Source organism: Cotesia typhae, unplaced genomic scaffold, assembly GCF_013202065.1.
Source record: "Cotesia typhae breed Kobodo isofemale line unplaced genomic scaffold, CoteBio_Ctyphae contig_413, whole genome shotgun sequence".
NCBI lineage: Eukaryota > Metazoa > Arthropoda > Insecta > Hymenoptera > Braconidae > Cotesia > Cotesia typhae.
The window spans coordinates 573,429-598,588 of NW_027423750.1; the positions used below are offsets into that span (position 1 = coordinate 573,429).

At 35.1% G+C, this 25,160-nt stretch overlaps 4 protein-coding genes across 7 annotated transcripts in view; 3 read left to right on the forward strand and 1 right to left on the reverse strand.

Annotated features, from left to right (window-relative positions):
• On the forward strand, nt 1–654 carry LOC141527811 (transforming growth factor beta regulator 1-like). Its single transcript, XM_074243474.1, has 3 exons — nt 1–308; nt 368–587; nt 631–654. Exons 1-3 carry the CDS (start codon nt 1–3, stop codon nt 652–654), a joined length of 552 nt encoding a protein of 183 aa, XP_074099575.1.
• Nucleotides 522–18,745, reverse strand: Unc79 (UNC-79 domain-containing protein). Of its 3 annotated transcripts, XM_074243559.1 has the most exons (29): nt 14,500–14,698; nt 13,271–13,391; nt 13,066–13,185; nt 12,832–12,993; nt 12,300–12,470; nt 11,907–12,182; nt 11,603–11,835; nt 11,327–11,541; nt 10,429–10,778; nt 9,981–10,122; nt 9,317–9,911; nt 8,887–9,255; nt 8,513–8,642; nt 8,125–8,446; nt 7,726–8,065; nt 7,275–7,671; nt 7,099–7,212; nt 6,375–6,877; nt 4,790–5,118; nt 4,448–4,724; nt 4,204–4,388; nt 2,992–4,146; nt 2,776–2,930; nt 1,975–2,711; nt 1,744–1,919; nt 1,424–1,685; nt 1,229–1,369; nt 881–1,168; nt 522–731 (listed from the first exon to the last, which is right to left on the reverse strand). In XM_074243559.1, exons 2-29 carry the CDS (start codon nt 13,290–13,292, stop codon nt 663–665), a joined length of 8,235 nt encoding a protein of 2,744 aa, XP_074099660.1. In that variant the 5' UTR covers nt 13,293–13,391; nt 14,500–14,698; the 3' UTR covers nt 522–662. The 3 variants fall into 3 exon arrangements, with proteins under 3 accessions (XP_074099660.1, XP_074099661.1, XP_074099662.1); XM_074243560.1 differs by lacking the exons at nt 522–731; nt 881–1,168; nt 1,229–1,369; ... (6 more) ...; nt 4,448–4,724; nt 4,790–5,118 and adding an exon at nt 18,644–18,745 and having other exon boundaries at nt 6,704–6,877; nt 7,011–7,212; nt 14,500–14,736; XM_074243561.1 differs by lacking the exons at nt 522–731; nt 881–1,168; nt 1,229–1,369; ... (11 more) ...; nt 7,726–8,065; nt 8,125–8,446 and adding exons at nt 8,701–8,732; nt 18,644–18,745 and having other exon boundaries at nt 8,528–8,630; nt 14,500–14,736.
• Nucleotides 5,148–6,291, forward strand: LOC141527891 (uncharacterized). Its single transcript, XM_074243621.1, has one exon. It carries the CDS (start codon nt 5,399–5,401, stop codon nt 6,266–6,268), a length of 870 nt encoding a protein of 289 aa, XP_074099722.1. The 5' UTR covers nt 5,148–5,398; the 3' UTR covers nt 6,269–6,291.
• The window catches only part of LOC141527871 (dual specificity protein phosphatase 10), a 20,351-nt gene continuing 10,559 nt past the window's right edge, over nt 15,369–25,160 (forward strand). Inside the window, exons 1-3 of one of the 2 annotated variants that reach the window (XM_074243590.1) lie at nt 15,369–15,474; nt 15,553–15,762; nt 20,344–21,117. In XM_074243590.1, the coding sequence (XP_074099691.1) occupies nt 15,384–15,474; nt 15,553–15,762; nt 20,344–21,117 (1,075 nt within the window). In that variant the 5' untranslated portion in view covers nt 15,369–15,383. Of the gene's footprint in view, nt 15,475–15,552; nt 15,763–18,915; nt 19,061–20,343; nt 21,118–25,160 lie in introns of those variants that run through there. The other variant, XM_074243591.1, reaches the window with a different exon arrangement.

Genomic DNA, 25,160 nt, shown 5'->3' on the forward strand with positions numbered 1-25,160 from the left:
ATGAATTGTCGGTCGCTAATTAATGATTTTTTAGGTGCGAAGAAAGCGAAGAGATGCAAGACAGGAAGCAGGAGAGTTGTCCAGCTGATTCCGCTGGACATCAACGGCAGGCCGTTGTTTCCTATCTCGCTCGGAGACTTGACGGTGTATTCCCTGGGGGAAGTCATCACCGACCGGCTGGGTTATCATACGGATGAGTTTATTTACCCAGTCGGGTTCTGCAGCACTCGCTTGTACGCCAGCTTGAAGAATATTCAGAGTCCGAGTCTATATACTTGTAAAATAGTTGACGGCGGGGCCAAGCCAAGGTTTGAATTGAAAATTTTTCGTCATAAAAATTTCGTCATAAATAATTATAATTTTTTAGGTTTGAAATAGTATCAGATACAGACTTAGACCAACCGTTAATTGGTTCAACCCCCGACGAATGTCACAGCCGGTTGCTCCATGCCCTGTCGCCCTTACTGATGAACATAACACCAAAAGGCGCCAGTTTTTTTGGTATTTCACACCCTACAATACAGAATTTAATCCAAAGTTCGCCTGGCACCCGAAAATTACCGCTTTACAAGCCGCAAAAATTCGAGGTGAGTAAAAATTCAATTGAAAATGGATCAAGTCCGATTCCAGAAGAAGAATTGGACCCTAGTGTAAATTTCTCGTCACTCCACCGGAGCTTCAAGTTGAATTACTCCATAAAAGAAGAACCCAGTGATCATGACCTGCGTGCTCTAAAAGATTTGTAAATATAAAAATAATCAATTGTTATTTATTAATAAATAATTATTTTTTAAAATTAAAATTGTTATTTAAAATTTTTTTACTCTCCAAATTTTATCAATTTATCAACAAATTATATAGAATAAAATTGAGTCGTAACTGTTGACGACTGGATCTCTATCTGTCCCATCCTGAACTGCAGGCGGCGCAACCATCGCAGCAACATGGCGTTAGACTCGCGCCTGTTAGAGATGTAATTGTCCGCCATGCGGGTCGGTGGAAAGTTCCTGCAGTTTTGTAACCGCATTTGCAAGTGTCCTGGTAGCTGGACGTGCTGAGAAAATAAAATCTGGCTCCAAAGAGGGAACAGTTTGCTCAATAGCACCGATTGACACTCCAAAAGTGCCTCCAGTAGGCTCAGAAAGTGCAAGTTGACCATTTCTGCCAACTAAAGTCAAGATGGATGTGAATCACGATTACCAAATTAAAAAGTTTGGCAAGTACTTACGACTTTTGACGTTGATACCAACTGCAGAATATTCGGGGTAACCTTCCCCCAGAATTCTAGCAAAATATTCATTGTTACATTGTAAATTTCACTGTTGGCAGCATTGGACCTTGATATTTCTTCCAAGTAAATTGTCCATAACTAAAATTAAGGTTAAGTTACATCGCGCTCCAAACTTCCTGGCTCATGGCATACCTGACACAAAATGAAAGCGTGGAACAAAGAAGACATGTGAAGAACCGAAGCCTTGGACTGTTCCGGGAACCCTGAAAAGATAACTTGCACGTGATCCGCCACGTGGCATGACACTTCTTGAGGAATAGGTTGTGCGACGGGAATCGGCGGTCCGTGAGTGTGCGAATGGTTCCCGGCATTCATCGCCGTGTGCGTCAACGAACCAAGAAGGATCCAGGACAACAATCTGATGTGGCCTATACACTCCACGTACTCGCGTGCTCTAAAAGTCGCAAATTGATTTCAATTTAATGACAAGATTTGATAAACTGAGTACTTACCCCTGAGGAACCATAGATGGCGCGCTGTACAGCCACGGGAGGTAGCGCCCAACAGCCTTGTTCTCCCTGTTGTTCCCTCTGGAGATTTCCAGAGCAAGATACTGGGCGAATCCGCACTTCAACGTTCCGCCCAGAGTATCTTCATTCAATCCGGCTTGCAAGCCTTTGTTGTAACTCTGAAAGAAAAAGAAACAATTAGAAACAATTCTGAAGAGGTTAATGGATGCTTACTTTGATTTTGCTCAGCGAATGGACGTCAGCGAGAAAGTCAATGATGTCTGTCATTTGGTTCCTCAAAGTTTCAGTGGAATTAGTGTTGAAAATCTGGGAAGACACTTCGCCATTGATGCTCTTCTCAATATTAACCGTCGACGGAAGAGTACCACCGACATCCTGAAGCACGAATTGCAACAACAGCAAGAAATTATTGTCCGGGATGTTAGTTTTGAACTTCATCGCCTGGACGAGCTCGAAAACAATTGTCCGGCCTAGAAAGTGCTTGTCGCGTTCCCTGAGGTAGCCTCTGTTGCAGAGGTGGCACAGTTCTGTTAGGTACGAGTACTTGAGGTGACAGTGCTGGATGGAGTAGCTCAAGACCTTGGAGAACGGGTCCAGGATGCTCTTTGTCTGCTGGATTCCCGGAACTTTGAGGATGGATATCATTATCCGCAAAAGCGAGGTCGTGTTTTCAATGGAGGGAAGCAGGAGGATCAACCGACGGAAGAATGACTCGAACTGGGCCAGCAGACCGCCCCAGGTCGTAGCTCCGGGCCCTAAGCCTGCTTCCAGAGGAAGGCAGTCCAGATAGCAGGCGATATTGTGGAGAATTGTCGGCAAGTTTTCAACCGGCAGAGATTTCTTGTTATTCAAGGTTTCTAACAACAGCTGGATCGGCGCAATTGGGTTTAGTTCGTTGAAGTCCACCAGAGCTTGAGTTACGCTCTTGAAGAACTGCTTCCGGGTGTTTTCTAGTGGAAAAGAGATGAGAAATTATACAAGAAGAGAAATTTATAGAATTTATAGATTGCGTACCATTGATATGCGTCTGGAACATTTGGACGAAAATCCCGTTGGGCGCCAGTTGATGCAAGACACAACGAAGGAACTGGTGAGCTACGCTGATAGCTCCACCTGGTAGGTGCATGTTTGTTTCGTTTTGCCACGAGTACATCGCATTTAACGCAACTCTAAAAGCAAGTACGACATCTAAAAGCTCAAAATCTTTAATTTAATTATTAAATTACTAACTTGGTAACGATGGTCAAGATTTCTGGGAGCATGGGAGCAGCCAGAGCCGGTTCGCGGTGGATAAAAGTCCCGAGGGTGATGATACAGAGCCCGAGTTCCTCGTCAGAGTACTCTTCTTTGATAGTCCCGCATTCAGAGCAGCGATCATAAATGCACTCGTCTCCAATTCTAAACGAACTTTGTCTGAGATTGAAGTCAGCGTGGCAAGCTTGGAGAGCCGCAGGATCCATGTTGGTGCTCTGGTTCGGAGTCCAGGAGTCCATGCGTCTCTGACCTAGAGCATGATGATGATTAGAGCCGATATAAGCGCGCCGATTTCGATCGCGAGTTCGAGTGTAGTCTTTGAACTTGTGACGTCGCTCGTGCTCGAAGGTGTGGAAGCTGAAGTCGTCGGTTTCGACGGGAGGTGGTGACTCCAGAGCGACTTGCTTGATGAGCCGACGAGGGCTAGCACACCTGCTTGACAGGTTATCATTGATCGGGATCAAAGCTGCGCTGGAGAGACACTCTGACGTTGTGCTGTCTTGCTTCTGCGGCGAGCGGTCTGGATCAGTTGCGAGACTCAGCGGAAGCTGATCGTCCTCTGGAACGCCCAGAGCCTGACGGACTCGTTCAACTAGGCCGGAAATACACTGGCCTTGGATCCCGCCAATTGGCAACAGCCGCTCTGGCATTGGAAACTCCAGCTGAGACATACTTCTCGGGCTTGTAACGTCACTCGAGGCTCCCGTCTCGCTGTCTTGCTCGAATGAAGAGCTGACGGTTAGGACGTCCATTTTTGATAAAGGAGACTCGGGAGAGCCGAAAGTGTCGTCGCGGATCAACCTGTGGGCTGATCTTGGGATCGCCGAACGCATTCCGCTATTTCCTATTGGAAGGAGTCGTTCTACTGTTGGAGTCACCAACGCAGGACCTGTCCACAGTTGATGACTGTTATCCGTACTAATGACTTGGGAAGACGATATCGAACTGACTGCGGGCGAACTTGAGTCGTCGCTGGGCGCCAATTGGTTCGGAGACAGTGGCGACGTCAAAGAAAGCGGTGGCGTGTAATCGACATTCTTTTGCCGGCCCAAGTGCTTTGCAACTGGAGATTCTGAAAGCTCCGTGCGGATACTCAGGATCGGGCTCTTTTCTTTTGAAGACTGCTCAATCCTGGAAGAATTTTTCTATTAGAATATTTACAATTAAAAATTAAACACTAATTTTTACCGAGGAAAATTGGAAGTCGTGATAGTCAAAGCTGTTGAAGATTTGGTCTTATCAAAATCATGGCTCTTTTCCGTCAAGCTATCAGCTTTAGTCATTGGAACCCTGTGTGACTCATGCCTGGACAGCATACTGCTGGCCACCATCATCTTGACGCCCTCCTGAATCCCCCACTTCTTGCCACCAGCCTAAACAGAAAAAATCAGCACCAACGTCCAAGAAATCTGGTAAAAATCTCCAACCTTACCTGGGAATCATCTTCATTGCCAAGGAACCAAGTGGGCCGACTGGTCTCGGCCTTGGGATGCTCAGGAATGTCATGCGGAACGACGGACCTCGATAGGAACCCTCCAGGAATGGAAGTTCTGGTCATCATCATCATCATCGAGGCGCTGCGGCTCGCCAGAGCTGAGCTGTCCTCCAGTTCTCCGAGGGATCCAGCACTGCTGTGCAAAGTCGTATCGGAATTTGGGCTTTCAGGAATTGCTGCTAATTCGGACTCCAGATCGTCCGCGAATGAATGGCTATAGTAGCGTAGCGAATGTTACAAAGCTCAAGCAAAATAATAAAAATCTAAATTTAAAGCAACCTTGGGTGTTTAATGTAATAATCCGGAGCCTGTTCTTCCCAGTGAGTTTCCATGGCTTGGGAAGACACTCCCGGGCTGCGAGAGTGGATTGAGACCATTTGCGTGCGCATTGGCGGACTGTCCGCGTCTATTTCCCCTACCACGTCGATTAGTTCGTGGTCCGCGCCGAGAGATGGCTGCGATACGTCTCTTGATCGTGATGGCGGACCCGCCATTACTACTGTTGCGGGTATTCGCTTGCATTGATGGTGCTGGGAGTCCAAGGTGTTCAGGATTATCTTTATCAGCGATTGCAGTTGGGTACACCATGGCTGCTGGCCGTATTCATACTGTAATTATTACCTTTTTTATTATTATTATTTAATGGCAGTTTTTTTGCTTGATAATTCGCAAGACAATAGAAAAATTGATCAGTGATTCACTAAATGTAATCAAGCATTCAAACGTTAACTTATCATCAATAAATTTACTTTGTCCAAAGTGTTAATAGCGACAATTACAATTCTCCTAGATTATTGCAATAATTTATCAAAATTGATGAATTGTCTTGAATAGTAAGACAATTATTAGAAATAAATTTATAATTTGCAACACTTTTAAAGATCCTTAATGAATACAAAACAGATCATTGGTGTAACTGCAGTATCTGGTGTTGTAGCAGTGGGCTTGTATTTCGCTTATTGCAATTCCCTTGCGGAAACTCGTGAACCTTCAGACGACGATGTTCCTAAAGTAAGTTCTCCAATTGAAACTGCAACTAGGTCAGATAACAATTTCAACAAACACCAAAGGCTGATAGCAATTAACGCAGTAATAAAAGAGTTTGCTGAATGGAAAATTGCGACTTTCGATATTAAGACCTATTCGTCCACAGTCTCTCTAGCACTTGATTTTAAAACAACTGACGATCAAGTGATCCAAGATATTTGTACCAAAGGTAAAGAATGTAAACAAGAAGTCGGTTTACTCTTCACTTTAAATGATGAAGCCATTGATATTTTGGCGTATTATGTCTTGAATCGTGAAAAAAAATATTTGGACACTGCTGAAAGACTGGTCAAGATAATTTTCGGAAATAAGTTGAAGGACTATGACCCGAAGGGGACAAAACCTTGTAATCTTGTTTCGTTGATGGATCGTGTTGGAAATTTACTAATTTTGTTTGAATACATTGCTGATGACAGTGCCTACAATGACACACGGAACACGTGTCATGAATTTATCATCAAGGTAGTACCTAATTTCCTTCCTTCTGCAAAAGAAGTGATAAATAATCAGACTGCGATGTATAATTCGATACGTATGCTATCAAATTATTTGTTTAATTTCTGGAATTTCGTTGAAGATTCAGCTGATGAAAACATACAGATTTTAATTGACAGTGTTGTAGAATCGGGGTTAATTTCATACGAATCAGATTCATATTTTACTACGTTACGATGTAGAATTTATCGAGCTTTAATGACAGGTAATTATTGATTTAATTTAAAAAAAAAAAATATTATTTTTTTTTCTTACCCAAGGAACATGTTTTATGCTAGCAACTATCGAAGCCTTGTAAAAGATTATTATATGGAAAGTTTACCTTGTAAAGAATAACAAGAACAGACATGAGCCAAGAGCGTCTGATATTCGGTTCCAGGAACCAGAGACTGTAAGTAGGCGGCTGATGGTCCGTAAGCGGAAGTCTCTGGGGCGGACATGGGCAGTATAAAAGAATCGCCAGCACCGGTGGGATCATCACCCATCCCATCACGTGGTTCTGATCCAGAAGCTGGGACAAGTTGGAAATGAAGACGTTGAACACTGAAGATATCCTCTGCCTCTGAGGCTGGAGATGAAAGGTCCTCTCGGTCTGGTTATAGCCCAGCAGAAGGTACAAATGTCTCAGGACTATCCCCTGGGTTTTGGAGAGTGTCTTCTCGTCGGTGGGGTAAGCCTGGTCCTGCCTCGACAGAAACTGCATGAACAGGAAGACCAACAAGTGCATGGTCTCCTTGTCAGTTTCCTCGAGCTCAACTATTTTGCAAGTCAATCCTGGCAAGTTGCTGGTGTCTTCAATCATATTTAGCGAATGAACGTGCCCATCTGTTAGGAGTTTATTAAATTTATAATAAATCTGTTGGGCAGCAGCTAGACTCTACAGAACATCATTCGCTGGGAAGCATGCGATGAAAACAAATTCAAAGAGATTAGTGGAACTGTTAAGATGCCTACTTACCCCGTCGTTTGTTGTGTTAATGGATATGTAACGACAAAGGCACACTGATTATCGGGAACTACGCAAGCAATAACATTCACTACACTACCTGGTAAATTGTTATTAGTTTGAGATGATCCTAACAACTGACCCAGTCCAAATCTCGAGCTTTTCCGTTTTAAAATCGGCGCTGAGTACTGTCGGCTGTAAACTTTTTCTTTCTCTGGAAAACCAACCAGTCACTCATAAAAAATCATCTACTTATCCTAGTCCTTTGAAAAATACCTTGCTTTGTGTCCTGTCGAGGGATTATGGAAGCTGGAGCGGACATTGTGCGTTTGTAAGGCCACTTGGTTCCAAAACTAGCGCTCAGCGTCTTCACTGAAGAAGTTCCGCTTCCATCTGACTGAGAAAGAGCTTCTTGGGCGCGGTTGAGCTTCTTCATAAACGCCTCGCTGGTCATGTCTGTGTTTCTCAAGTCTCTCAGACAAGTTATGTCTCCAACTTTCTCGAGGCTGATCTGCGCTTCCAGGAATAACGCGTCGAATCTGTTCAAGAAGAACTCCCAGGTGAGAATTCTGCGGTCGCTAAGGCTGTTGTGGACTTGGTACAGTGATTGGAGCACCATCGGCCGGTCGACGATCACCGAATCAAACTGGGTCTCCAAACACATGATCAGCGACTGAAATCAGATTGAGTTAGCTGATGTTCAGGTGGATTTTAGGGAAGGACTCACCCGAACTGCAGCGTCGTGGACAGTTCCTAGGTTCAGCGTCGCTCTTTGTGCGACGTAGACATTGCCGTCGTCCATACTGCTGATCAAGTAGCAGAATGCATTCGCCAGCGCGGCTTGCAGCGACAAGACGTTCTTTAACGGCGTAGAATCCATGAATCTCGCGATCAACGTTACTCGCTCCACCGCGACGAATCTAACCCGCCAATCTGAATTGTGGAACTCTTCCTGAACAAGCCGCCAGAAGGTGTCAGTTCCGCAGGGTAAGGTTATGCAGTGCAACAAAAGAGGAACTGTTACTTGAGCGATGTGTGAGTGCTCTGCGTTTAGCAATTCCCAGAGACTGCAAAATTTTCACCAATAATTGCCTGAAGTTAGGAATAAGTAGAAGAGATTAAGTACTTTTTGATCAGCAGGTTCTCCTGGGACCAGATGAAGAAACCTTGATGGTCTTTCACTGCCGAAGTAAGAGCCTCGCCGTGCAGACAAAGTATGTTCAGACATTGCAACATGTAATACAAAATGTCCGGCTTGTCGACAGTCATTATTTCTTTCAATAACTTGTGGATGTACTGAAGCGGCTCGGGCAGATCTTCTAGGTTAAAACGGAACTTTCCAACGGTAGTGTGCCAGAAGTCGTCGGCGTCATTCTCAGGGCTCTGAGTCAACGGTTCGTCGTTTTCTCCGATTATATTCGGCTTGTCGATGTTAACCGTCGCTGTTGCTGATAAAGAAAGTTTATATCAGTTCCTGAAAATTTATATATCGATGAGGAAGGTATCTTACTTACCGACATCACTTTCGGATAAAGTAACGGCTCGCGCTACAGCTGACATAACCTTTTCCGCCGGCAAGATGGCCGCTAAATCCAGTTGCTCCGAAACAGTCTCTACAGTCGCAGTCATAATCTGTTCGAAGAACTATATTAAAACATCCAAAATAAAGCAACAGTAAGGCAACACGTAGAGAAATACATACATGATGGACACCCTACCGTACCCTGGTACGTTCTTGATAAAGGATTATATAAAAGATAAGAAAGTACAAGAAAACAACACGGATTCAATACACTGACACAGTAAGCCTTCTTATATTTTAGATACATAGAAAACACTGTTTAGTAGAATAAAAATTATTATTACTGAAGATCAGAACATTACTTACGTGAGGCATGTGAACTAAGACACCGCCTACAGAGTGCGACTCTGGCACTGGCATGTTTATAACGACATCTGGCTTAGAGTCGGACTTTTTGGAAGATTCCGGAGGGCTTTTCCTCCCATGATCATCAGCAGATTCATCGACGTAAACGTCGGGAGGATTTGCTGGATTTTCAGGACACAAATAGATGATTAATTTGAAGCACAGCTGGTGCCAGATTATCCTAGACTCGCAGTAAGTGCATTCTTGATCTGTTTTACAGACATGACAGTCGTTCCAATTGGCCGCGACGATGCACTTCATCAGCTGACAGGCGTCTCTGCAGACCCAGGTATTCAAGCCTGTGTGTTTGTCGATGTCCTGCAGCTCCATCTGGAAAAAAAACTGGAAGTAGTAGTGGAACTAAGGCAAATGGCGCCCAAAAGACGAGTACTTGTTTCAAAATGATGTCTAGCATGAGAATGCAGCAAGAGAGGTTTAATTCAGCGTTGGTCGTGAACTCCATGTGCCTTGGAGTCGGTATCATGTCATCTGACAGCGGAGACGACTGCCCCGAGTCGTTTTCCACTACCGGACAGATGGCGCTCTCGGTTTCTTCCATGTTCTTCGACTTGTACGTCTTTTCGTCAAACTCGGCGCTGTTGGTTTTGCCCATAACCGCTACTCCGTCGCTGAACATCGCAAAGAGCTGCGTCAAGGGGATTGTGATCTCCAACATCGTTAAAGTTTGCAGCCAATTTAGAGCTTGCTCTTGCACTTTAGCGGTAGTGTTGCAAAATCTTTTAGCCACAAAATTGTACATTTTTTTCGCGTTGAAACCCAGCGGACTCATTTCAGGGTCCAGGATCTTGCAGAGGATTATTTTTAGCTCGTGCAATTCGTTCTCGGGAACGTCATTTACCATCGCTTCCATCCAGTGGGGCATCACATAGTCCCAAACTTCGGGAGTTATTACTTCATAAGGCACCAAACAGAACAGCCTGTTCAGGCCGTCTTTTAAGTGAGAAGTCCTTGACGCCAATGTTTCCCTAGTGAGTAATTTTATTTCAATTTAAAATTAGTAATTTAATTTCAAATTCCTGGAACTTATTGCTTACCAATGGCCCCCAACGCGAACGTAATCTGCTGGATGGGGCAGCAAACACGAAATGAAGACAGTGTAATGAGTCTTCATGATGTCCGAAAGCCAACCACACACGTACTCGGTTTTGAGCTTCTCCAGAGTACTTTCGGCTTGGCCTAAAGAAGAACACACCTGTTAATTATAATTCAGAGAATAATATCCAGGAAGGGTCATGCTTCGGAACTATGCCAACTCGCAGACGCACTCCGTTGTTGAAAATTAAACATACAACAAACATATAGACAAACAAAAAAGACACATAAACACCGAAAACTGACAATAAGACATTTCGAAGTGTGCCTACGATCGACGCTACCACTACAAATGTTAATTATAAGTAATTTTGTTATTATTAGTTATAATTAAGTATATCTGTTCTAAGTTTCTACGTCAAAGTAGTGTATGCAAAGTTTGTAAATTACCAACAGAAAAGATAAGGTGCATAAGACTTTTTTTAGTACCATCGAATGAGTACGCAGTGACATGAAACCAATGAAATAGCATTGACAATAAACGCCCGAGAATTTCGACGGGGGTGTCTTCTTTTGGGGTGCAAAGCCCAACCAGGAGCCAGACGCCGTACCGACCTAGAAGCTGCCGTTCTTCAAGAGTTGAAGGGTCAAACAAACCAGGTCTTCCGGATCCGTAACCCCCGGCACCGCTTCCACCCATTGAAACTCCGCCTGAGAATCCTATTCCTCCTTTATTAGTATTTATTTCCGTGTTGTCACGATTACTATCCATACTTAGCGGTTCTGCCTCCTTGAGCAAGCTATATAAGACATTTTTTTTCATTATTTTCCAATAGTTGGTTAGATAACGTCTGCTTTTGGGTAAAAATAGACGTTATCGGGTAAAAAACTAGAGATTTATAGGCTAGACAGATAGTTTTTTGGTATAATCACCCTAAAGAGTAGTAGAGTCGACAAAATGGCTGCCGTCAACGCTAAATGGCGCAGGTCGGCCATTTTGTCGGGAGTTAAAATGGCGATACCATGCAACTATATCTAGCGAATCTAGTGAATTTAGACAGTAGATCGATACTTAGAAGATAGATTGAGTGTCTAATAGTGTACCTAAGTGCGTTATCTTAGATCATGCATTAAATTTAAGTAGTAAGTAATAAATAGGTTAAGTTAGTGATTGAATAGAGTTTTCTTCAGATAATTTTGTCTTACCAATCGTTAATTAGCTGCTTAAGAAACTTGTAAACCTGTATTAGGCCTCAAAACCATACGCCATTTTGTTATAAATCTAAGTGTGTTAATTGTATGTGTTTTACGGCAAGAAATATTGAAAAAAAAAAAAAAAGAAGACTACCTGACAATTGATTGGACCAAGTATGTCTGAATTTGCGGGTCCATTTGCGACACGTGGGGCAGAGCCATGTGGTAAATATGGTCGCCACCCCGACGGTTGTTGTGCCTGATATTGTGGCACTGTTGGCAGTACCGGATTGGATGGTTCCCGTTGTAACTAGCGCACTCTATCGAGAAGCAGACGCTAATGGCGGACTTGTCCTTCGCTCGGCAGTTCTAAAAGTAAGTGATTTTTTTTAGAAACAGTTTGCGATGGAATTTATGATTTAATGCTCACTTTGTTCTCGCAAACCATCGAAACTTGCTGCATAGGATGCAAGATGTCGTAAAACATCTGATCGGGATGCTCGCGGTGGATTTCATTCGCGCATTCTATGCAGAGGTAAAGCGGCGCCGGTAATTCAGCTGCGAACTTTATCGAAATTCTGTGATCATAGCAGACTTTTCCCGCCTCTGCATTACCGGCGTTCGGACAAGAGTCTCTTTTGCAAACAAATGGCGCCAGGTCGTCTGTAATTTTTATTTTATTTATTAACATTAGCGTTTAAATTTTTTTTTTAACGAAAAATCAAGAAACTTACTGGCGAATTTCATCAACACCGCCCGTCGGTCAAACAGATTTTGATTAAAAGTGGGCCAATAGTAAAACAGAAGCTTAGCAGCTGAAGCTCTTGCGGGAGCGGTTCCGTAGGCAACTACACACAGAAGATCCTTGACTACTCCCGATTTTAAGGACATTAAACATTCGAGAAGCTGACAATGGTGCGCTGGATTACTCGAGTATTGGAACACCATCATTATCACCGCAGATATGGATTGACTTGCATAGTTTTCTGTTTCGTCGAGTGTTTTTCTCGCTAATTATATAATAATTATTTTTAATAAAATTTTAGTACTAAAAATTATTTAATACTATAAAATTAAATAAAGGTATGTAATTTTTAATTATTTAAAATTTTTGGCTAAGTACTTACTAATTGTAAAGGGCAGGATGTAAAAGCACAAATGGTTGACAATTTCCTGGTGAAGCTCGACCGGTAAAACAGAAATTGAAGAAGCTGTTAGGTAAGGAAGATTGTCCAGCAAATCATGCTCGAGGAAGGGCATCAAACAGGCTAGACATTGGAGTAAAGCTTGTCCAAATGCTGAAAATTAATTTAGTTAATTAATTAATTTTGGAGTAAGAAAAATTTCGTGAAGAAAAATTATTTTATGAAGAAATGAGCTTGTATCTTGTGAACTATCGACATTTTTAAAGATACAAGCTCATCCTGATGTTATACTCATCGAGACCTTTCATTTGAGTACCCACATTAATTTTTCATATATTTTATATATTTATATATTCCACAAATATCATATATATATATATAAATATATAAAAAATTAATGTGGGTACTCAAATGAAAGCTCTTGATTAGAGTAACATAAAAATGAGATTATATCTTTAAAAACGTCAATATTTAAGAAAGTACAGTGCAATTTAACAAATTGAAGAAAACTAACCTGCTAATCCAATATGTACGTAAGAAACAACGTCCAAAATCTGGGTCAGCGCGTTGTAAAGTTGCTTGTAGTCCAGGCTTGGATAAAGAACCATCCTTTCAGGGTCCAGTTCTTGGGACTTGATCATCTCCAGCGGCATCTCGCGCACTTCTTTCAGCAAAGCTGAAACCAAGGTTATATAATTATATTAAATTTCTAACTTTTAAAAAATTTACTTAAAAAAATTTTATTTACATAGCAGAGCCTGGGAGAAATATTTCAAAGTATTAGCCATGTCGTGTCCAGACGGGATCGGCTGAGTTCCATGGAGCAGTCGCTGATAGTAATCGTGTAAGCTCGTTAGCTTCAGCGTATCTGTGAGTAAAAATTAACAATTAATTTTTTAAGTAAAAAAATCCAACAGCTCAGGACATTAATAAAATTAATTAATAATACTTACAAGCAGCTGATCTAGTCCCCATGGTTGGTGATTGAGGAATAAATTTCTAGAGGCTGGATTTGGTCCAGCACGAGGTTCACTCTCCACCTTGCGCAAGCGTTTTGATATTTATGCTATCGATCTTTTGGAACAATATCGCAGAACACGTGGAAAATTTTTTATTTAAATTTTATGTAATTTTTTAAAAATTTCAATTTTTTTTTCAATTCAAAAAATAATTTTTTCAATCTTTTGGGAAAAAAAAATTAATTTTTTTTTTTTTTTTTTTACAAAAATTTCAAACTTTTTTTTTTATTAAAAAAATTTCAAACTTTTTTTTTATAATTAATTTTTTTTTTGTTTTATTTATAAAAAAAAAATATTATAATCATTAAACGTCAATGCGCTTGCGATAATAGTTGCCTAGGACACGTTACAGAGTCGACGCAATATTACATATATAAGATCTATATTGTTGAGTATAACAGATACTACCCTCCAATTGTAATCATAAAAGTTACCACAGTACTCGCGCAACCACGGACCTCAGTGCCTCGTTTAAAATAATTTTTTATTTCAACTTCTAATTTTATCTTGATTAATTTATAAAACGCAAGTCAGGTAACTATTTTTTTTATTTTTAAATTATTAATTATAAAATTTAATTTTTGAAAATCGATCACAGAAAATTTATTTTATTGATTAACAATTTTTCATTTGAGTCATCGCTTTTCCTCCCTCGGTCCCTCGGAAAACAGGGATTAGTCGGTTCACCAAAATAGAGTTACTGGTAGTAGAAAAAGTGAAGCTATATTAAATATTGAAGTTTCTAAAATAAGAATAATATAGATTTGGTATAAGAGTATAGAAAGATCGATAGTTGCAATAGGTGTAGGTATTTATGTGCAGCCTATTTAGAGGGTGGTATAAGAGGGTTGCAAGGCTGGGTCACGATACTACTTACTGCTAATTATATATATATCTATATATTTCTATGAATAGTGGATATATTTGAATACCTGCAGTCATAAATTGCTTGAGTGCAGTGTCTATTTTTTTTTAAATTAAATGACCTGGGTTCGATTCCCAGACGGGTTTAATTTTTAGATTAAATTTAATTATACAGTAAATTGGGATTTTTTTTAATAAATTCTAACTTAAATTCACCTTGAGATTGCTAACGTAAATTTAAACCGAATTGTTTTTAATAATAATAATAAAATATAAAAAGAATAAACATTGTCGCTTACCTTGGTTGCAATCAGTTCCTGCTCCCTACTCACTCAAGGTCCATTGTGATCTTACTTTGTCTACTCTTGTATGACTCAACGGTCAATGTACTTACAATTATCATTATTATTATTATTATTAGAAATAAATTTTTAAATTATTTAAAAAAAATTTAATAATAATAATTATTATTATTAATTAAAAAATTTTTAAGTCAAACTAATAATAATAATAATAACTAGCAACCTTGCAGTCTTCTGAAATAAAAATAAATAAAATATTAAATTATGAATTTTGTTAAATTGTACTGTACTTTCTTAAATATTGACGTTTTTGAAGATATAAGCTCATTTTGATGTTACACTAATCAAGAGCTTTCATTTGAGTACCCACATGGCATTTTTATATATTTAATATATATATATATATATATATATATATATATATATATATATATATATATATATATATATATATATATATATATATATATATATATATATATATATATATATATATATATATATATATATATATATATAGTATTTGTGAAATATATAAATATATGAAAAATTGATGTGGGTAATCAAATGAAAGGTCTCGATGAGTATAATGTCGGGATGAGCTTATATCTTGAAAAATGTGATTAATTGACAAGATACAATGTAATTTCTTAATTATTTATTGAAGCGCCCCTCGGCAATTATTATTAAAAAATTAATTTCTAACAAAACTTAAATTTTTTTTTTCAGACTCTTAGAAGAAATTCCGGTGACCTCTGCAAAAATTCATGAGTCACGTTTTATTCGTGGATTTTACATATGGTCAACTTGTTTATTTTTTAATACGGTGACAACCACATATACCCATACATTCATATATAGATATATATTTATAAAAAAACATGAGCGCTAAAATATCAGCAGCTAGACCATCAGACGCTCAGTCTTCATTGAGCCCGCGGTCGCCGATTATTTCTTCCAGTGATGTCAGTGGTAAGTAATAAATTTATTTATTTAAAATTGTTGCAATTTTTAATGAAGAAATAATTACTCAATATTGTTTATTTAAAGGTGGAGTAAACAAGTGCAAAGTAGTTAATCTGGAAGTTATTAAATCCGGTGTAAAACGACCCGCGGATTTTGAAATCGACACGCCGAATTTACTGCTGACTATCGGACAAGATAACCACAATAATAATATAAAAGATAGCATGCCCTCGTTAACCAGAAATTGTCCGACAATTCCACGAATTAAGCGTCTTAATTTTCAACGATTTAAAGGTAAGTTTTTTTTATTTATTTTTAGAAGAAAAAAAAATTTTTTTTATTCAAATATTCTTGATATGTTAATTATGTTAAGCACGTAAAATGTGTAATCTAAAATTAAAACAAAAAAATTTGAATATCTAGCTTTTAAATTTAAAATATGTCTCAGGCGACTTTCTAGCGTCTAAAAATTCTTCCCACATGCACGAGTTTGAATTTATATATAAACATCCACTTAAAAATTAATAAAATTAAATGCATTAAAAAACAAAAATAAAAATCAAAGACACTAGAATCTAACTCATCGCTTCTTAATACAAGTGGCGTCATATCACAATACACACTTTTTTATCATATATTATCACGACAAGGTTTTTATATTTTTCATATTTTTACGTTATCCCAATCTTATACACACATATTTTATTAAACTTTAATCTGCGTAAACATCTTATTCTTGATATCGTACATATTAATTATATAATGTTGTTTATTGTTTCAGTACTTAACTTTATATAGATTTTAAAATTACTATTTCACGCCTTGATTTCTTGTTAAAGTTAATTCGATATCTTTTAGTTTTTTATCTTACTAAATACTCTTGTTAATCATAGAAAATTATTTTTTAATTCGAATTACAAATTAGTCATTCAAAAGTTTTCATTTTTTCTTTGTGATTATTTTATAATTATCATAACTTTTGATCTAAGGCTCCTAAAAATTTTTTTTTGGTCTCAAAATTTTCCTCAAACCTTCCTCTACATTTTCCTATACTAACATTTTAAAATATCTCCTCTAAATCCTTATCAAAAAATTTTTAAAGTTGCCTAAAAATTACAAATTTGTTATTTTTTCTTGATTAATTTTATAATAATCATAACTTTTGATTAAATGCTTCTAAAAATTTTTTCTTGATCTCAAAATTTTCCTCAAACCTTCCTCTACATTTTTCTATACTAAAATTTCAAAATATCTCCTCAATTTTTCAAAAAAAAAAAAAAAAATATTCCGTTATTCCAAAAATTCCCAATGATCAAAAATTAGATTTCTTCATTATTATTCTTAAAATTCACATAAATTTTGATCTAATGCTCCGAAAAATTTTTTCTTGGTCTCAAAATATTCCTTAAATCTCCCTCTACAATTTTCTATAAAAAAATATCAAAATATCTCTCTTAGTTCTTTGTAATAAAATATTTAAACTTTAAAAATTTATTAAATATTCTTCGAACAAAATTTTTAATAAAAATAAATGATAAAAGAAAGTGACAATTACAAAATAAAAATGACTGCGTATAAGATAAAGTTCTAGTAGGTGAAGCATCAGAAATGGATGACAACTATTAGACTTGTAGTAAAAAAATAAGTCGTAGAACTAACTTGTAAGAAGAAAATAATAATAGATAATGTAAACATGAGTACGCAAGTACTTGTGTACTGACCGACCTGTATGTACTGTGTATTGTCTATTATTTGTAATCCACGATGATAATAATAATGATAACAACTGAAAAGTGCGCCAAGAAATAAAGAGAGATAAAAACGCAGCGAGTAAGATAACGAACGTAAAACGACGTGGGTATGACTCATCAGCCGTTTTAAATCATTTTATATGTTTGTTTGCGTATGTAGAAGGTAAATATACACATTGAACGTCATGCGCGCGCATCATTTAAAACCATCCGCGACAAATATATTTGCAACTCAGTCCACGCGCCGTTCACATATTTTACACGTCTTTAATATTAAAAACGTCATACAAGAATAAAAATTAACTAAACTGGTATAGTTTCAAATGAGACATTATTACTGTCAATGAGTGTACATTATATTTTTTTTTTAATTAATTGTTATTGCTAATTGTCAATTTTTTTTTTTTTTTTTTTAGTAAGTGGAAATTTTTTTCATGTGATTGTAAAAAGTTTTAATTTTTTTTTTAATAGTTACAATTATTACAAGTTGGGGTAAATTTTTGTAATAATGTGTAACAATTTAAAATTTTTTTTACTACTTTATAAATTAAAAATTATTATAACTATTAATGGTTTAATTTAATAATTGTAATTTTTACTGTCATTAATTGGAGCATAGTAACTATAAATTTAAATTAATAACACATTTAAGATTGTAATAAATTAAAAAAAAATTTTTCACTATTAATTTTATAGTATTTTTTACTGTAAATAATTAGTGTCAGTAATTATTAATTTCAACTATTAATAATATTAATTATTACTTCATAATTAATTTTTACTGTCAATATTAGGACAGTAATAATTTTAGTAACTAATTATAGTTTAAAAAAAAAATTATATTTAACTATAATAATTACTGTCAATAATTATTAAAATATAAATAATAGTTATTACTGTGAATAGTAATTATAACTGTAACAACAGTATTAACTATTAATTTAAATTATGATAATTAAAACTATCAGCTTTAAAATTTATCACAATAATTATTTGAATAGTTACAATAGTAATTACTGTGAATATTAATTATTAACAAATTTAAAATTTTAGTTTATTAAAGGACATAGTTGTAACTATTAATTATATTAAGTATTAAATTGTAATTAATTATTCAAATTAATTGTAAATATTACTGTGAATAGTAGTTGAAATAGTAATGATAGTAATTACTATAAATTATTAATAATTTAAAAACTCTGAATTAATAACTTATAGTTTTAACTATAATTATAATTAACGAGTTAATAATTATTAAAACAGTAATAATTACTGTGTAAAAATTACAGTTAATTACAACAAAAAAAATGTGCCTATTAATCTCAAGATAAAAAAAAAGATTTTTTTTTTTTTTTTTTTTTTTTTAAATACAAAATGCACTTGTCAGGCAACAAAAAGACAGGTACAAAAAAATTTTTAATTACATTTGTTGTAAGCCCCACCAGTAAATATAATCGGTCTCTCTCCGTCAGCTGATAACGTATGTCTGATTGGCTGATTTTACCGGGCAGTTAGCAGCTCTGCTCGGTCTCTCTCATACTCCCGTCTCTCGTCGACGGAAACTCAGTTACTGTTCGACACTCGACGCGTTTAGTCGATAAATATTTATACTAATGACATCAATATTAATTTATTTATTAACTATTAATAATTAATTAATAAATTGTCATTATAATAAAAAAATTTTTTTTTTTAAATCTGTTAGTAAATTATACCGTGTAATTAATATAAATTTATGTAATTAATTTTTCGGTTTTTAAGTGTAGTGTTTATTCAAATGAGTCAGCGACAAGTGTGCGAAGGATTACATATATTTATAATTATTATTATTACTGATTAAGGTGAGCTGAAAAAAAAGAGCGGCAAAATTTAAAAATTTGAATTTTCAAAATTTTTTATGAAATTCCCGGGCGGGAATTTTTGAATTGAAAATCTAATTAATTAACTAGGAGAAAAGTGTAAAAATAAAAATTAATTGTGAAACAGGTGTAAGTACACCTGTAGGTTAGTAAATGTCTCGAGGCTGGTTTTAAATTCTTAAGCGTTTACTCACATTAAAATATACGAATAAGAAAGAAGGAACGACGACCCGAGCTGGAGGGAGAGGGGGGGCGAGAAAAAATTCGTCCAACAGCGGGAGGGGGTGAGGAGTGGGAGTGGGGAGATAAAGAAAAAAGATGAGACCTCACCTTCTAATATTAGGGCATGACTCATCTGGTCCTGGAGTGTGTACACGCTACACGCCGATAGTAGTATATGTATAGTATATAGTAATAAAACTTGGATTATATATAGTGGTATCATATGTTCAATACTAATGTTAATATATATATATATATATATATATATATATATATATATATATATATATATATATATATATATATATATACTACACTATACACTATACACTGTATTTTTTTAATCACTGTTTAGTTTATTTATAGAGTTTTTTATTTAAGCACCGTTTAGCCCTCGTTTTTCATCACACTTTTTGTGATATTTCTGTCGGATAGTCATTTTTATATTCAGGATTTTTTTTTTTTTTTTATAATTATTTCGGATAATTGTAATAGTTATTAAAAATATTTTAACTATTACTATAGTTGTATAATTTATGTACTATAATTACTGTTAATAGTTTGTAATATTTGAATAATCTCATAGTTTTTTAACTATCGATAGTTACTACAACTATTAATAATTACTACTATTAATAGTTGTACTACTGTATTAAAATAACTATTAGTAGGTCATAATAATTAAAAAAAAGTGTAATAGTTTATAAACTATTAATAGTTGTTACTATTATTGATAGTTATTGCTAATATTGATAGTTACTACTATTTTTTATAGTAATTTTTACTATCGATAGTTACTATTATTTTCAATAATCATTGTTACTATTACTAGTTACTACTATTATTGATAATTATTATCATTCATAGTCTTACTGTCAATTTAAATAACTAAAAAAAAATATAACTCGTAGTAAAAACTATTCATAATAATTACTATGACTTATAATAATAGTATTCACGATTAATTAATAAATAATTTACTATTAATAATTATTGACAATACCAATTAATAAAAAAAAAAAAATTTTTTTTCTATTTTCCAGTTTCTCCACGATCGAGCCCGGCAAATTACAAAAAACCAACAATGTCAACCCTAGTCTACGAGCCGGTTTCACGACCTCGGGATAACCTGAAGCTGGCGTTGAACCGAAGTCTCTCTGAGCCAGGTCCAGGTCCAGCGGAACGGTACCTGCTGACCCCGACTTCGCCGACTTTGTCGACGATTTCCTCTAGCAGCAGCAACCAGGATGCCAGTGATGGCAGCACCAACAGCATCGACATCGGCGACGATATCCACCGTCTCCACCACCAGTCGTACAATCTGCAGTTCAACTACCTCCGAAGTGTCTTACCCACCAGTTCGTGTTCAAAGCGATCCAAGCTAGAGCCCGGGATCGTCTCTCTCCCGACGAGTCCTTGTCTCCCTGACGCCGGCAATCTTCAAAGACAGTTGGTGCTCCAAAAGTGCAGGACCATTGACTCAGATGTTCTCGCCAGCAGGATTAACACCACCACTGACCTGGTCATTCTTGATTGTCGGCCGTTCACTGTTTACAACGCCAGCCATATTCACGGCGCGATTAATTTAAATTGCTGCGACCGCATCAACAGGAAGCGACTCCTGCAGAAAAAAGTCGCTCTAGCTGATCTCACTCCTGAGAAAGACGACAAGGAATTGCTCAGGCGGAAAAATTACCGAGAAGTTGTCATTTATGATGACTGCTCCGATGGATTGGAACATTTGCCTGCGGAACATCCGCTTTTTTTGGTACTCGCTGCTCTTGTTGAGGATAATAAAGAACCTGCGCTTTTACTTGGTGAGTTTTTAATTTTGCTTTGTTAAATTGCACTATAGTTTCTCAAATATTGACGATTTTCAAAATATAAGCTCATCCTGAGATTACATTCACCAAGAGCTTTCATTTGAGTACCCACATGCATTTTTTATATATTTTTCATATATACATATATATATATATATATATATATATATATATATATATATATATATATATATATAAATAAATATAAAAAATATATGAAAAAATTGATGTGGGTACTCAAATGAAAGGTCTTGATGAGTGTAACATCAGGATGAGCTTGTATCTTTATAAATGTCAATAGTTCTCAAGATACAAGCTCATTTCTTACTTGAGCATTTTCGAATGCAGCCTAAATAATTATCATAATAAATTAACTATCGGTGAGAATTATATGAAACCTTGAAAAGGCACAAATTCAAGTCAAGACCTTGGTAATGACAAAAAAATTTACAAAAATTTTCTGAACCACTTTTAGCATAAAATTAATCTCCAAAATCAACCAATTATCAATTCTTAACAATCATTCCTAAAAAAATGACTGTAATTAAAAAAAAAAAAATTTCTTAATAAAATTCTCCGTACAGAAAGTACGACGAAGAATAATTACGATGACAACGATGCCCTGTGGTGAATGACTCACGCTCATAAGTATACAATATACAATAATCGCGGCTATATATCTGTATCGGCACATAAATCATGACAGAACACACACAGGCCCGCCTGGAAGTGATTATTTACCCGAAAGTGTCTCTGTGTCCAAAACATTGCGTAACTGGTGTGCTCTCTTTATCTAAAAGTTGACTCTTACATCAAAAGCTAGTCAAGTCCCTGGTCAATCTCTCACTACATCGCTATTACCACACATCCACTCTATTAGTCTATTAATACCGAAAGATTTTAGATATGACTCACCGCCAGTTTGCCAATAGTTAATTTTGAAATTTTCACCCTTATATTTCTTCCTAAAAGTCTAAAGGTCTACACTGAGAAAACAGTTCATTTAAATTAATTGAGGCTCGTAAATAAATCTGTTAATAAATTTCTTATTTAAATATCATAAGAAATATTTATTTGATACAAATAAATTGATCAATTTTAGACAAAGTAGACATATTGAACGTTTGGGGTAAAATGGGCAATTTTTTTTTAAATTATTAATTATACTAAAATTAACAATTACAAAAAATTTTTTTTTTAAAATTTAATTTGTAAAAAATTTGAAAAATTGTAAATGCAATTAAAAAAAAAATTTAATTTTAATTTAATTTAATAAGGCGCCAAAATTAATTTATTTAAATCTAGATTTGTTAATATTTAACAAACCTTTATTTAAATGAAATAAATAAGTCAATTAAATTAATTAAACCAAAACAAAACATTATTTGCTTAAAAATAATATATATTTAAATGAAAAAAATTTGTTAAAATTAAATTTATTTAAAATAAATCTGCGCATTTGAGTGAAACAAACTGTTTTCTCAGTGTAGGTCTGTCATTGCGGGGTCTAAATGATGTATTTACAATTATATTACACAATACATCCTGAAACGTAATTAAATAAAATGTAACAGATGTACACATCGAATGTACAGTCGATACATAATATATATATACTTATATTAACATACCCAATTAGATATACAATCTAATAAAAATATAAATTGCAAGCAGACATGATTAGTGCGCAAATTCAGCTTAGGCTATTCGCGTCGTCATTTCAACAATGACTCATTTCTATGAATAGAGATCCCTACTACGAGCCATATGTAATCTTATGTATGTGTGCGAGAATTTTATTTGTTATAAATTGCAAGATTTTTCGAGCAAGTACGGAAGTAGCCTTGAAAATTATTTTAATCAATAAAAATAAAACTCGACTTTTGTTTACCATTTTCGTTTATCTTGAGCTGCTTTTTGCCCTGCAAAATCATTTATTATGCGCGTTTCACCACGTGGTTAAGAGAAATTTTTCTGTGAACTTGCTGTGACCTGTCACGTGTACCAGCACATTTATTATAATTTTTCCTACACGTTATTTTATGACTGGTCAATAATATTGAGGAAAATTTTTTTTTATGCTAAAATTGGGTTAGAAAATTTTTTTAAGCTTCTTTGAGTAAATTTCGAGATTAAATTGAAGAAATAAAGTAAAAAAAATATCAAAAATTTGATTTTAAATTTGACAAATAAAAAGAAAATTAATAATAATAATAAAGTCCAGCAATGTAAATAAAAAGATGACGAAACAAACAATGGTCTCATTGTTTGATAGTGACTCTACCCTATTCGTGTCTATCAACATCAACGCTCTTCTATTATGTGCTACTGTCCGCCATGTTATTGTTACTGCTCTATATATATACATATACAGATCAGAAGCTAATGTACCGGAAGTAAACACTAGCCACGATAATAGTAGTAAATAATAATAATATTTTTTTAAATAACTTAAAAATTTTTATAAATTTATTCGTCTTTATTTTCAAAATTTTGACTTTAAGGTTGAAGATAGGGCAAAATTGATGGGAATCTTTTTTATGGGAAATTAAATTTTCTATAAAAAAGGTTTCTTATCATTTTTTTTTATCTCCAATATTTCAATCAATAATAAAGCTTTAAACTTTTGAAAATTACAAACAAGTCCTTAAACTTTTTATATCTTAAAATTTTGGATTTGAAATTTAATTAATAAAATTTTAAACAAAAGTTCAGTGACCGAAACGATAAACTATATTTATAATAATAATGAGTATGAAGAAACAAGAAGCTAAAGAAAGAAAAATATTATAGTAACCATTTTACTTTCTCTCTGAATCATTCCATGGCAAACTGATACACTTGCTTCTTTACGTTATAAGTTACATGTTATAAGTTGTATTAGTTATTTATAAATCTATATATATTCGCTATAAGTTATAACTTATAACTTATAACACATGAGTTACAGCGACGTCTGTTAAGTTGTAATTTAGCGATACTGTACCTTCGCACTTCGGGTAATCAATTGCATCAGTTGATATTTTATTAAATTTATAAAACTCTATTTCATTATAGTCTTTATGCTATTCCTCTTTTTTACTCGATTATTATCAATTTCACTTCGCGTCGCGTTTATAATCTAGTATTTGAAATTCGAATGTCTTTTCTACTTTCAAAATTTTTACGGTGGTTTAAAATAGCTTTTTTGAAGTTGGAAAATAAAATTATAATCATTTATTGAGTTGCAAAATCAAAAATTATGATTTTAGCGAATAAATAAAATTTTGCCGGGGTCCTAATTACCCCGGGTATCTTTTTTGGGGCTTAAAAAATTTTTTGTACTTTCCTCTATAATTTCTGTAATAAATTTTTCAAAATATATCTACCAGTTCTTCAAAAAAATCCATTTAAAATCTTTCAAAAGCAAATAATAATAAAAAAATCCGAATTTTCCGATTTTGAATCTTAAATTATTTATAACTTTTGATCTATTAGTCTTAAAATTTTTTTTTTTTTGACTCAAAAGTTTCCTTGAACCCTTCCTCTACAATTTTCTATCATAATTTTTCAAAATATTTTTACCAGTTTTTTCAGAAAACCCTTAAAAGTTTCATATACTCCAAAAATGATAAAAAAAAAATTAAATTTCTTCATTTTGAATCTTAAAATTTGCATAACTTTTGATCTATTAGTCCTAAAAATTTCTTCTTGAGCTTAAAAAATTCCTTAAGCCTCTCTTTACAACCGTCTAAAATTCTTTTATTCCAAAAAAATTCGACTAGGGTTGTAATTCTATTTTTAGTTGCTCAAACCTGCCAGAATTTCCCGATAAAAATTAACAGAGCGTCTAGACGAAAAAATGTGAGCTTTGTCAGCAAAATTCTACATTTGAAGCTATTATCTGTGAGTCATAGCTAAAAGTACTTAGCATAAGTCTACCTGCAGCATTACTCATGCCGATATCTCGAGTACCCCCAAAAAATAGACAAACAGAGTAAATTTTCACATTAAAATTAGACACGACGTAGATAAAAATGAAATGACGGCAAGTGTTA